The 12725-nt window shown below is 44.1% G+C and overlaps 1 protein-coding gene across 4 annotated transcripts in view; it reads left to right on the top strand.

Annotated features, from left to right (window-relative positions):
• Window positions 1-12725, top strand: part of SUFU (SUFU negative regulator of hedgehog signaling) — an 89932-nt gene that overhangs the window by 40811 nt on the left and 36396 nt on the right. For all 4 annotated transcript variants that reach the window (XR_004841909.1, XM_009638075.2, XM_035893628.1 and 1 more), the window contains exons 4-6: window positions 4470-4612; window positions 7135-7220; window positions 9544-9616. Coding sequence is in view for 3 of the 4 variants with exons in the window: in XM_009638075.2 (XP_009636370.1) it covers window positions 4470-4612; window positions 7135-7220; window positions 9544-9616 (302 nt within the window). In the remaining variant the exon portion in view is untranslated. The remainder of the gene's footprint in view (window positions 1-4469; window positions 4613-7134; window positions 7221-9543; window positions 9617-12725) is intronic.

Below are 12725 nucleotides of genomic sequence, written 5' to 3'. Positions count from 1 at the left end.
GAGAGAGGGGGGGAAAAAAAAAAATCAGTGTTTTTTGTTAAAGTACAAACTTGCAGAAGAACAACCAGTTTGAAGTCTGTGAGGATGGATCACCTTGCTGCATTAGGTTTAAGTCCTGTTAAGCGCCCTGTCCAAGCAGGAAGGGTGCGAGTGTCCAAGAGGTTACTGTAAGCAAGCCTTTGTATTTACAACACATCCAGCGCTCCCATGGTAACTGCTGAAGGGTATGTACTCATCCTGAGGCAGATCAGGTAGCTCAGCTATTCCTCCCATGGAGGGAATGTGTAACCACCTCAGGTTTACTGTGAGGCAGAAGTATTCAACAGCAGTTTCTGTGAATCAGCTCATATGCACTAAATCTGAGCTTTAGTTTACTCCTGAGGATTTGCTGATTCAGCTATACGCTAAAATAATTTGGTTTTAATTTTTTAACATACTGTCTTTCAGTTGCTTTGCTATTTAATTGCTCCTGTTGATGGCCAGATCATTACTGTGCTTTGCAGATGAAGCAGAGGCTGTTCCCAAATCTACAAGGGTCTGGGACAGCATGTTGTGGTGGGATCCTTGCAGAACCAGCTTTGCTGCTGAGGCTGTAAGCTTTCAGGTTTACTAAACTGAGATAATTTGCAAAGGAATGTTCTGTGCTTATCTGAAAGGGGAGTCATGTTTTGGCCTAAAACTAGAAATTGCTTTGGGATGCATGTAGCAGTGAGTCCTGTCAGACTGAGTCAGTGCTCCGTGGACATAAACTTCTTCCTGTAATCTTTTATTTTTACATACAGTGTTTATTTTACATGTATATGAATACCTATTTTCACGTCTGTATTTTCAAGTATTTAATATATAAGTAGCTTCCAGTTGTGAGCGTAGGTGTCTCATTTGGTATCTGCAGTAGGCATCAAAATGTGTGCTGAGAGGTATGGCTGTAAAACCATGAATGTTGTTGAGAGACCCATGCTGACATCATTATATCACTGAAGGTCCTAGTCCCCTCCTTGCTTCATAGCAGCGCGAAACAGATCTCTGGAATTCATTTGGAGATGGCAGGCTGCTTCTCCGGTTTGTCCACATGGTACGGGAGACATGGGGATGCATTTTTGGGAACAACTGGAGCTGTCTTTAGGCACATCAGACTGAAATATGTTGCTCCTTGTAAAGTGTTTGTGCTCATCATGTGCCTGAGGTGAGTGCATGTGTCTGTGCCTACTCATCTCTCAGTTTTATGGAAACGTGTATGTACATGTAGGAAATATGGGCACACCATACGTGTTTGCAGGTGAAAGGCTGGTTGTACAAAGCCTCTTACTGACAGCACTGCAAATGATAGAAACGTGCAAAAGCTACAGGAGGCTTTTTCACGTCCATCCATGCTGTGATGACTTTGAGGATTTATCTGGACGTTTTATGTTCTAATTCAACGTTCATGAAAGCCCCAAATTTAGTCATAAATGACTCCTCCAAAGTAAACTTATGAAAACTTTAGGATTTTCTGGCTGAAACATTGTTTAAAACTTAAATGCTTAGAAAGATTTTCATTGCCTTGTTTTGAAAACATGAGTGTGAAAAGTGGGGAAAGCGGGGATGAGCCATCCCCATTTCCAGCATGAGGCAAGAGAAAGTGGTTGTCTAGGCCTTTGTGGCTGTAGTTTCTTAGTTTCTGTGGCTAAAAGTCCTGCAATTCAAGCTGTCCTCAGTGCTGCAATGGTCTCTGTACAAGAGCTGCTCTTACATTCCCTATGGGTTACAGTGCAGCAAGGGAAGAGCTGAGTTTCAGGCTGTAATTCTGAATTTCTTGCGCTCTTACAGGTTTTAATTCGGCTTCATGTTACTTGCAGAATTTTTTTTTTCTGATGTAATTGAGTAGTCAGTGTGAATTTTGTGGTGTTCGTGTGCATGCAAGGGAGAGGGAGATTTTCTAAGTGTTCAGTGTTCACATGGACATAAACAGGTGGGTTTCCAGCAGAGACATTTGCATTTGAAAACCTGCTCTAAACGGGCTGGGCTTTCCCAGGAGAAGCAGCACCAGCAGTGAAACGCAGCGATCGATCAGCATAGAATTGTGTGAGCATTTGATGGGCAAAATGTTGTGGTATAAAGACAGGGCCCAAGAATAAGCTCTTTGTGGCTTTGTTTCATTGCTGAAAACTGTGACTGTGAGAGGCTTTTATAATTTAAAAAAAAAAAAAATTAATCAGCCACACTTTGGCTAACCTGGAAAATATCACAAGATCTTTTGCAGCATTCTAAGTGCTGTTTCTTTAATCCAATTTTGATACTAAAAAATCATGTTTTTCATTTGTCTGCTTGTATTTCCCCAACTCTAAAAGTAAAGTAATAACTGAACCACTCCTTTCAGTCGCAGAGCTGAAAGCGTGTAATTTAGTGTACATAACGATAAACTCTTTCTTTCAAGCAGCTTGCATTCGCTATGTTTTCTTTCTATCCTAATTTTAACTAAAGAAAACCCTCCCTTACTTATCACAACACTTCTGTTACACGCCTTGTTTTTTGGGCCAAGTTCCTTATGTTATTGGGAGTTTATTTTAATTCTTAATCAAATGAGCTGTCCATGAAATTAATCTGAAAAAAAAGGGCTATAATAAATGTCCAAATACACACCAATGGGGACACCTGGTGGAGAAACTTCGAGTTGCCCAGGAAACCCTGCATGAAACCCGTGGATGAATGGGTGAGCAGGAGTTAGCTCGTCAGGGGCATGATGGCGAGTATTTTTAACTACGGCAACTCCAGGTAACTCACCTTAGTTAACCTGCCAGCTGTGGATGGCTCCCTCGAAGCATCCCGCACTTGCTGCTGGCCCAGGGTACGTGCACGCAGTTGTGGTGGTACTGATGCACAGCGAGTGGCGTGCGAGCACCAGATTCCTCGGTGTCTCTTGCTTAAGATGGCTGGGGAAAAAGCTGCAGTCACTGGCAAATGCTGTTTCTCTCTTGCCGCTGCAGAAGCTGCCATGTTCAAGGATTCTCAGATAAGCCGTATAGATAATTATTTAAGAGATGTCCTATTGATGTGTGTTTGGGAGGTGATGTGGGAAAGTTAGGTGAAGATCCAGGACCGTGTCTGCTCATAGCTGTGGGGCAGAGGAGAAAGTTCCTCTGAATTGTATCCTGTTCTGTATCATGAGAGATGCTTCAATCTCGACAGACAACAACTTGTGTACCCCCTAACATTTTCGAGTCTGCAGTGGAAGTCCTAGTCCTCCTCCAGTTGGCAAGGCCTCCCTTCCCACGCTCCTGTAAGAGCGGCCTTGGGAGAGATCACGGTGAGGACAGCAGCCCAGACTGGCTTCATCAACGAGCTTGGTCAGGGAGAGGGGTGCTGTGCTTTCCACTGACTTTGGAAGCAGGCAGGCAGTACTCGGTTCACCCCTGGGGTACTACATCCATGTCAGAGGGCAAATTATGGCTTCCAGGCTGTTTTATTTTTGCATGCTATAAAAGCTCTACCTGGCGCGGGACAAGAACAAGACCCGCAGACAAGGCGGTTGGCCAGGCAGCATGATTGCACACATGCTCTAGGAGCTGTGTGTAAATGGAGCATGCTTTAATTGGTGTGCAAATGGTTGTGGTTGGTTGTTTAACTTCTAGCTCATTCAGAAAGCAAGCATTAGCCTTTCCTGTGATGGGGCAGCAACATACAGATGGGTTCTGGTGTGCCTTCTGGCGCGTCCTGGCTGTGGAACATGGGATTATCTGGGGGGTTTGTCTTTCTAAGTAGAAGAGGAGGAAAAGAAAGGAATGCTTACAGTCGTGAAGAGGGAAGGATAATTGCTGGCTTTTTGCTTTGATGCAGTCTATTCTGACATAGAGTGAAATTTATAGCCTACTGGCTTTCTCATTGTTTGGGAAAGAAGAAACATGTTAATTACAATTCTGCACCAGAACCACCAGACAATTGGACAAGAAAGTGACTTTGACTTAGACCGTCACGAGTTGGGCAGCAGACTGTGGATTTTTATTAGATATAGCAGAGTATTATTTGTGTTTAATTCACATTCCAGAATCTTTTCTCTGTAGCAAATCAGAGTCACAAATTAAGTATGAATTGCCATCCCATAGGCATCCAGTATGATCTGCTGACTCTGCGCCCTCTCACAAAGAGAGACTTACAATAAATGAGAGATAAGCTAATTTTATTTGTTGGTATTCCTGTGCTGGGATTGATATCAAAGCAGGACACCATTTTTTGCCAGAGGACTTGAGAGAGGGCAATTTTAAAGTCAGTGCTTGAATTCAGATGGCTCATTGAGACCCCTTTCCAGCTTCAGGTGCTTCAGCTGACTCAGCGACTCCGCAGAGCTGGCTGGAGGCAGCCACTGTGAATAGCCACCAGTGACTGTCCTGGTCCAGACCAGAGGTCCCTGCCTGATGGCAGTCAGGAGCAGATGCTAACAGGAGTATTCCAGCAGACTTTATGGACTAAATATTTCTTGTTTCTTTTCCTTGCAGAAAACACCTTCTGCAGCGGTGACCATGTATCGTGGCACAGCCCTTTGGACAACAGTGAGTCTAGAATCCAGCATATGTTACTGACAGAAGACCCTCAGATGCAGCCGGTGCAGACTCCTTTTGGGGTTGTTACTTTCCTACAGGTATGACCCAGCAATGGTAGCTCTGACTGTCAGCTCCTGAGAGTGGAATGCAGCTAACATTACATTTAATTTAGCTTTGATAAGTCAGATGCTTATTATCCTATCTCCCACCCTTCTTCCTTATTTGATTACTCTGGATCTTATCTTTTGAGTTGTTATTCTGGAGGTATTCATAAGCATTTTACCAGGATTGAGCAATGGCACACTCGGTTCTCAAGGCAGAGGTCTGTCTGATGGAGAAAAGCTTTATAGCGTGAAACAGACCTGGAGCTGAATATTACATTACTGCTCTGAAATTTCAAACATGAACATAGGGAAAAAAGCTGAAACACTTTTAAAAGGTAATATAGAGCTAAATTCAAATTAATTCTATGGCAGTATAGGTAAGTGATCTAATGGTTTGAGTTCCAGGAAAAGAGGAGTTTGGAGCAGGACTCAAAGTTGCTTTAGCATTATTTAATGGCAGAAATGTAGCTTGCAGCATTGACACAAAGATTCTTTAGAGAGTTTTCCTGTATTGATCTGCAGTTTAAGAAAGGCTCAGGTTTGCTTTGCAAAAGAAACATTTCAAAAATCTCTTGTAATTTAACCGTACTGTTCAGTGAGGGGAGCTTCCTTGGCCAAACAGGTTTGCTTACGTTCTCAAAGTTGTCCTTCCCAGTGATATGTCTTAGATATGGGCTGCTTTGGACATTTTTAAATTGCATATGGAGTTATTAACCTCAGTGGAAGAGTTGGCATAGTTTATACCAACTGCTGATTTCTCCCTGCTCTGTGGAAAAAGTTCCCTCCTGTGGGAAAATTCAAGTGTCTGTGTTTTACAATTTAAGCTTCAAGTTGCTCCCATTTGTCCTTGGCTGTAATTGCAACACGTAAGGGGAAGCTCCTTTACCACAGGCCTGCACAAGGCAACTGCTGTGCAAGGGCAAAGGCTTTACTGAATTTTCTGATGTGCCCAAAATTCTGTGTTTTATCAACAAGAGAGAGATGGGTGTGGTATTAATCAGTGAAAGGTGAGTTGTGGGATCTGGAAGCAGAGACAGAGAGCCAAGCTAGGGTGATTCCTGGCTGACTCCCCAGTTATTGCTGCATTAGTCTGCATGTCTTCTTTAGTGCCCAGCCGTCCTGGATCAAAGGACAGTTAACTTGTTGGATCCTGAGGCTCTTGGCCTCTTATAATCCACAACACATACAGTTGACTTGTTTTTCCCCTTCGTTTGATGCCTGTTGTTATGGATTTATTTGGACCATGAGGATAAATAAATGCAAAAAGAAAAGAATGAACACAAAATAATTTCCTGTTTAGAGTCATCTTGTTTGTATGTAATTAGTGAGTGAAGGCCCAGGGAGGGGTGTCCTGAAGCAAAGGTGATTCAGGCTGTTCATGGAGGAAGCCTGGGAGAAGGGTGGGGATGCAGTGCATCTCCAAGGGCTGGGTCCTGAGAAAGTGAGCTCTGCAAGGGGCAGAGGAGGTAGGGTGTGCAGAACTGGGTACATGCTGACGTTGATGGTTTTCCACCCAGATCTCTATCAGTGCAGATACACGCTTGCGGCAAAGGCACATCATGCACTTCTGCTTGCTGCTTTTCAGAACTTAGTGTTTGGTTTTCTTCTTTTCTGATAAAACATCAGTTGAACAAATTTTGACCAAAAATCCAGTGTCGTTGGAAAAGGCTTAGAGTATTGAGGAAGAAAATAGAAGGCCGTGGCTAAAATAATTTTTCATCCCAAAGAGTGAATCATTGTGCTCAGAGGCACAAGCCAGTGGTTGATGGATCAGGAAGAAACTGCCTTCCTCTATCAGCTGAAGGGTGTTTCACCCCTTCGTTTGAAGCGGCTGATCTCAGCTGCTGCGAGAGGGACATCTGCAATTGCTCAGTGTGGCAGCTCCCATCCTGAAAAGCAAACACATCCTGCCTTATACAGGAAGGCAGAAGCCTGCAGTTGCCTGCAGTGAAGAGTAGATTATGCGATGTGTAAGCAGCTTTACTTTGTGGTGCCGGGTAAGATGTAACTAGTCAGCAAACTGAGCTGGTCAAGGATTAATGAGCACCAAAGCATTCCCTTGTGGCAGTGGGTCCCTTGCCTGATCGAAATTGCTGGTGCGGTATTGCGCTTGCCCCTGGCAGTTGGCTGACAGAGCAGTGTTTTGCCTGTGCTCAGACCCTAACCTGTCCTGTCTTGTGTGGACTAGATTGAATAGTGAGAACAAACTAGTGGATCTTCGGTAAACCCTGGTTTGTCACCAGGCCCTCCTCATAGTTAAGTTCATGAATGCCATGCAAGATTAAATCTTACGTGACCAGGATACTTCACATGGTAAGTGTAGAGAGAGGACATAAGGAATTGCAGCATCCGTCTGTTGTCTCAGGCTCCATGTGTCCTTGCTCATCTGATTAGTTTAAAGAAATGGTGCTTCTCTCTGTCTGCACTGTTTGATCCAGCACCACGTGGCACATTTTCTCCACAGTTCTTGCACAGTTCCCATCCAGTTTTAATATCTCTGTTTTCATTTACTCCAGATTGTTGGAGTTTGCACTGAGGAACTGCATGCGGCTCAGCAGTGGAACGGGCAAGGCATCTTGGAACTGCTTCGGACTGTCCCAGTGTAAGTGCTTATATAGCCCCATATAGGGGAGCATTCCTGTAGAGAACAATTCATTGTTTGTTTTTATTTACAGTCTTTAACTTGTTGATGGAACTTATTTAATCCTGTGCTGTAGCAAGAGATGGGAATTCATTGCAAATCTGTTCTCACGCACAGACACTTAGATGGCAAATTAATGCATGTGGAAGTCCACATGTTCAGGGTGAAATAGAATGAGGACTTGAAAGCTGAGTTTCCTTCCTCTTATGCCTGCAGCATTTTCTCATTGGTTCTTCCTGAGAGAGCTGGGATAACTTACTGGTGACCTCTCTGTGTAGTTCAAAAGAAAGGAAGGAGAGGGTCTGGCTTACAGTGCCTAGCAAAGCTTGGGTACTGGTCTGAAAGTGACAAAGTCACTCTCAAACTGGTCCCACTCTCGGTGGGGCAGTCTGAAGTAGGAGGAGCATTCATGCAGGTGAAGTTCATGTTTGTTTCTCCCGTGACAAAATAAAGATGCAGTTGGGTTAAGGAGGAGGTGGGTTTTAAATGTTAAATGATACGTTGATGCTTTATTTGCTGCCAGGTTGCAGCTAAACTTTTTGGGCTTGCAAGTGTTTTGTTTAAATATTTTTTTCTTATATTTAGTGGAAGTTATTGCTGTGTGATTGTAGCTCAAAAGATTTTTATTTTTTTTTTTTTTTTTGAGATAGTGAGAAAGTGAAACCCTTTTCCTTCCTTTCCATTATACTGAATATCCTGTTTACCAGGGAATGGAGGCACCTGACTTCTGATCTCCAGTGAGCCGTTCCTTCTCACTGATTTAGTTTTCATGTTAAACAGTCAGTTTTAGTGCATAAGGAATAAGAATAACTAGAGGGGAAGAACACCTTAGCTTTTTTTTTTTTTTTTTTAAATAAAGTGTCTCTGAATATGTGTTCCTGGCCATAATAGTACACTCTCTAGTGTCACAATGGCCTTTAATTGATTGATTATTTGGAAGAGTCCAGCCTTTGCTGCTGGATTTCTTAAACTTGAACTTTTCCCTTTTAGGCACAAGTGCAGATAATTCATGCAAATGCCCTAGAGTAGACTGAATTTGCCCAGCTGCAAGCTTTGTTTCTGGGACCCCAAGACAATAAAACACTGCCTGCAGCTCCCTTGGCTCTGCTAAGTCAATACAGATATAGCACCCGTCTCCTCAGTCTGTTCTCATGTTGGTTTTTGGCTCTTGTGCTGTGGTAGAAGCACCTTTCCAAGGATAAAATGAAACCCAAATGTGCATGATTCGAAGGCAAAGCTGCAAAACTACTAAGCCTCTGATGTGGAGTCAGGGTAAAAATCTCTTGCATCCCAGCGAGGGACTGAAGCAGGTGGCACCTCTGCAGTTAATAATCAATAGCTTTGAAAGCGATGTGAAAAAAGAGTAGCTATCAATGCATCTTGAAAAGCCATAAATACTAACTTATTGCTCCCGTTTTAAGTGCCTTAGGAGACTGTAACACAGACAAGGCCAGAGGAGGGGGCTTTTGACTGCAATAACAAAGTATCTCATGAAAAAATGAGAAGTTTCATTATGGCAGTTCCAAAAGACTTCAGTTTTTACTTCAAATGAAAAGCACTGTCTAAGGCTGACTTCTGCATTCTGTCTGCACTGTGACCCAAAGTCAAATCTCCAAGTAGCTCATCTTCACAATAATCTGTTTTCTATCACCTCTGTTGGGAAACATCTTCACCCTTCTGACTTTCATTGCTAATGAAAACAAAGATTTTCCTGAACCATCTGAGTACTCAACCATTAAGTACCAACTAGGCAAAATGTCTATTGTGAGGATATTTATCAGAGCAATAAGCTTTTTATGGTACTGAGCATGACTGCCGATCTCGGCAAAAAGTCTGGTCCCATTGGGACCCTGCTGCATCTTTAGATATGTAATAGAGGTATAAATCTTGACCCCATGCCTTGCCCATCTTTCTTAGACCTAGGCTACACTGTACTTCTCAGTCCCAGTTCAGTTACCTGTAAATTAAAACCCAGTTCATTCCTGTATGAGTAAGTGGGTCTACACGGGATAGCCTGTGTCAATCCTGACTGCTCTGCAAGACTGGATGGTGCCAGACACCAGGCAGCTAACAGCTAGGTTGTAGAGGGCTTTCATTATGTATTTGGGAAATGTAAAGGACAAATGCACGTTATGTGATGTATACACAGCATAGAGGGGATTCTAGGCTTGTTTTGAACTCTGTCTTGTGCTTCCTTGCAGTAGAGGTCCACTCTGAGAACTCTGTTGGGGACTACTAGCTAACATGCTTGTTTGGTTCATTACCTTTCTTTCTTTCTTTGTAGAGCTGGAGGCCCCTGGTTGATAACAGATATGCGAAGAGGAGAGACAATATTTGAGATTGATCCACATCTGCAAGTATGTCTTTAGTTAATAAAATGTCATCTCTTTTGTATTATCCAGGGAGAATTGGTTTAATGGTATAAACAGTTTTATTACTTTCTGTGAAGGTGCTGTGATCTTCTCAATGTTTGCAATAATCCCAGAAAAGTCTTAGAGAGATTCCCTTTGCCCTCTCAGAGGTGGTTCAAGAGTGCACATGCCCAGCCCCAGGTGGATGGCAGCTACAGGAAGAAATTTAGAGAAGGCAGACCAGGAAAACAGAATATCATATATGAGATAAATTGGTAAGATTTGGACTGCAAAAGGAAGAAAATAGAAGAAGATTAAATCTTGTACTGTTCTATGTTGTTTTGAGACGATAGATCAGGAAATTCCTCCTTTGTTTTATATGCAAGCATAAAGAGATATAACATGCAGAAAACTAAAAACCAAGTAAGTAATATTTTTTCACAGCAAATGTGACAGTGTAGCTCATTCCTGTAGGATGTCACTTGAGGCCAAGTAGTTAGTATGGTCTGAGAAATAATGGGAAGCCAAAAGTATCTCATGCAGTTATTAATAATCCGTGCAGGGAGATATATTAAACCCTCTTTTTCAGAGTTCAAGTTACTTTCTGAAGTTTAAAGATCAGAACAGGACCTCTACGGAGGGGTTACCATCCCATGGGGTATTGCTGACTGCATTTGGGAGACAGTTCTGCATCCCAAATGCAGAGTTTTGGTACTGGAGTACATGGGTCCCAGGCAAACCAAGTGTGGTGCTGGCCTTGTTTCAGTGAATCACTGAGTGTTTGCCTTTAACAGAGAACTTATGGCTTAGCCTGGGACGGCACGTGCATATGTGCACGTTTTGTACAAGCTATTGCATTTGCGTATGGTCTGCGTGTCTGCATCTGATTACCCTCAGTTGCCTCACAGCATCTTTTATTTTGAAAGCTTAAGAACAAAACCAAATTCTACTTTTACTGTTTTTAAGGATTTGTTCATCTAAAATAATCCCGGTCTGAGACACACACACAAAAAAAGTTCCAAAAATGTCCCACAGTGTGGGAGCTATTACAACTGCAAGTCCTATAAAGTTTTTAGGCTCTTCAAAATTTTGCCCTCTCCCCTCCTGGAGGGTGTTTGTCTGTTCTCTGCACACTGGTGATTCCTAATGATAACAGGGTTTTCTTCAATTTACTGTAAATGAAAAGTAGCTCAGCTTACTGGAATCTGAGTCAGCCAAGGCAAGTTAAGGCAAATAAAGAGTACCTCTGCCTCAACAGTGTGTCCTACCACTGAAAGCTGCTATGTCTGTGGTCTTTCCGGACTTCCTCACATTGAAGACATTCCTGTTTCTGTTCTCTCTTGCCCTTGCAGTAGTGCATGTGTGCAGGTGTGTGTCTGCCTCCTTCCTGCTCTGCTGCCGCAGCCCCTGGGGATTCACAGGGCAAAACCTGCTGCTGCGGCGCTGAGTCCCACAAAAAGCCTTTGCTGAGTGTGGGGAGCAAGGCTGTGCTGGGCTGGGTTCAGCCACATCGTGCACCTCCTGCTCTAATTAGTGGGGAAAGGATAAAGTCTCACTCACTTGGCATTTTCTTGGTGGTGGTAGAGGGTCTGTGAGAGCTGGAAGGCAGCAGCAGGAGATAGGTGGAGGGGAGAGAGGGAGCAGGCAGAGAAAATGGACAACTTTCCCGGGAGCAGGCAAGCACGTTGCCTGCCTGGGAAGCGGGCAGAGCTTGTTTTGAGGCTGCATTGTCTCTTGTGGGAATTGGTTGAGGCCTAAACCCAGCCCTGGCAGCAGCAGCTGTACTTTCTGTTCGAAGTTGCCGAGAATGGATCCCAACTAAGATGTCATCCCAGGATGTCGGCAATTAATGCTGTGGCAACGCTGGCTGTTTTCTGTTCAGCCAGGCTTCCCTGTAGGCCATTCAGATTTCCCTGGCAGCACTGTCAAACAATCCCTGTCGGTCCCCAGCTCTGTGCTGATTCTCAGTGCTTTGCTTCTGTTTTAGCAGATATCTCAGAAGGGAATAAAGCTGATTTGAATTTCCTGAGTTGTGGTTGCTGCTCTGCGGGTCACGCTGCAGTGCTCTGGCTCGTTTAGAAAGGGATCAATGACTTAGAAGAGCCTCAGAGCATCCCTCCCACATGCTGAGAGGAAAATGGGACAGAAACATCCTTTCTTTGAGGAAGGAAAAAGCTGAACCTCCTTTGCCCTGGGCTCCTCCAACCTCCTGCCCAGGCTGCCCTTTCAAGGGAGGAAAAACAGCTCCTCAGCCCAGGCACATCTTCGCTGGCTAAAGATGGGGTAAAGCTGTGCATTGCCCCAGCTGAGAGGCTGCACTGGTTAGGGTTTGTTTTGGTTTGGTTTTTTCCCCCTTCAACATCAATACTTGCAAACGTTATAAAACAGGCATGCAAATTAGGCTGCCTTAGGCCAGCTCGTTTCCATCAGCCCCCCTTGATCTCCAAGGGACGCCAGCAGAGCAGCACTTCTTCCCCTGAGGAAGTGCTCTGCAAACCAGCTGAGATGCAGATGATGAGTCCCTTTCCCCCTCCCCAAGGCTCTGCGCGCTGTCCGGAGGCCCCAGCCGTGTCTGAGCTGGGGCCCTGGCTGCAGGGGTGGAGGAGCATGTCCCACCTCTGCCCGATGGAGTCCTCAGCGCCTGCTGGGCTCTTCTGCTCCCGGGCAAATTTAGTGGCTCTCCCATGCTTCCCCAATTGCTGGAATGAAAAATAACCATGCTGACAAGTTAAACCTCCCCATGCCAGCTGATCTGGGTCCTTGCAGAGCCACGCAGAGGGCTCCCAAAGGAGCCATGTGCTAAATCTCACTTAGAGCATCATTTGCATATGTAGGCTCGGATGTATTTTTATTTCTTTTTCCACAACTTCTATTTCTGGGTGAAACAACTGATTTTATGTTTAGGATATAACAAAAGAAAATCCCAGCAGATTTATTATTTCTCAGATTTTCCTATTACATTTTCATAGAAGCCAGTTTTCCCTGACGCCGGAGAAAGATCCCAGCAAGGACTTGTCTTTCAGGCAGATGAAGGCAGTCTCTTGAATGCTTAAATCTAAGTCAGGACTGCTCTGGTCGTGTCGCCAGCCACAGGCTTTTGCCCCCGCCCTTTGGC

Source organism: Egretta garzetta, unplaced genomic scaffold, assembly GCF_000687185.1.
Source record: "Egretta garzetta isolate BGI_Z169 unplaced genomic scaffold, ASM68718v1 scaffold135, whole genome shotgun sequence".
NCBI classification, from domain to species: Eukaryota; Metazoa; Chordata; class Aves; order Pelecaniformes; family Ardeidae; genus Egretta; species Egretta garzetta.
This window is presented reverse-complemented; position numbering and strand designations above follow the sequence as displayed.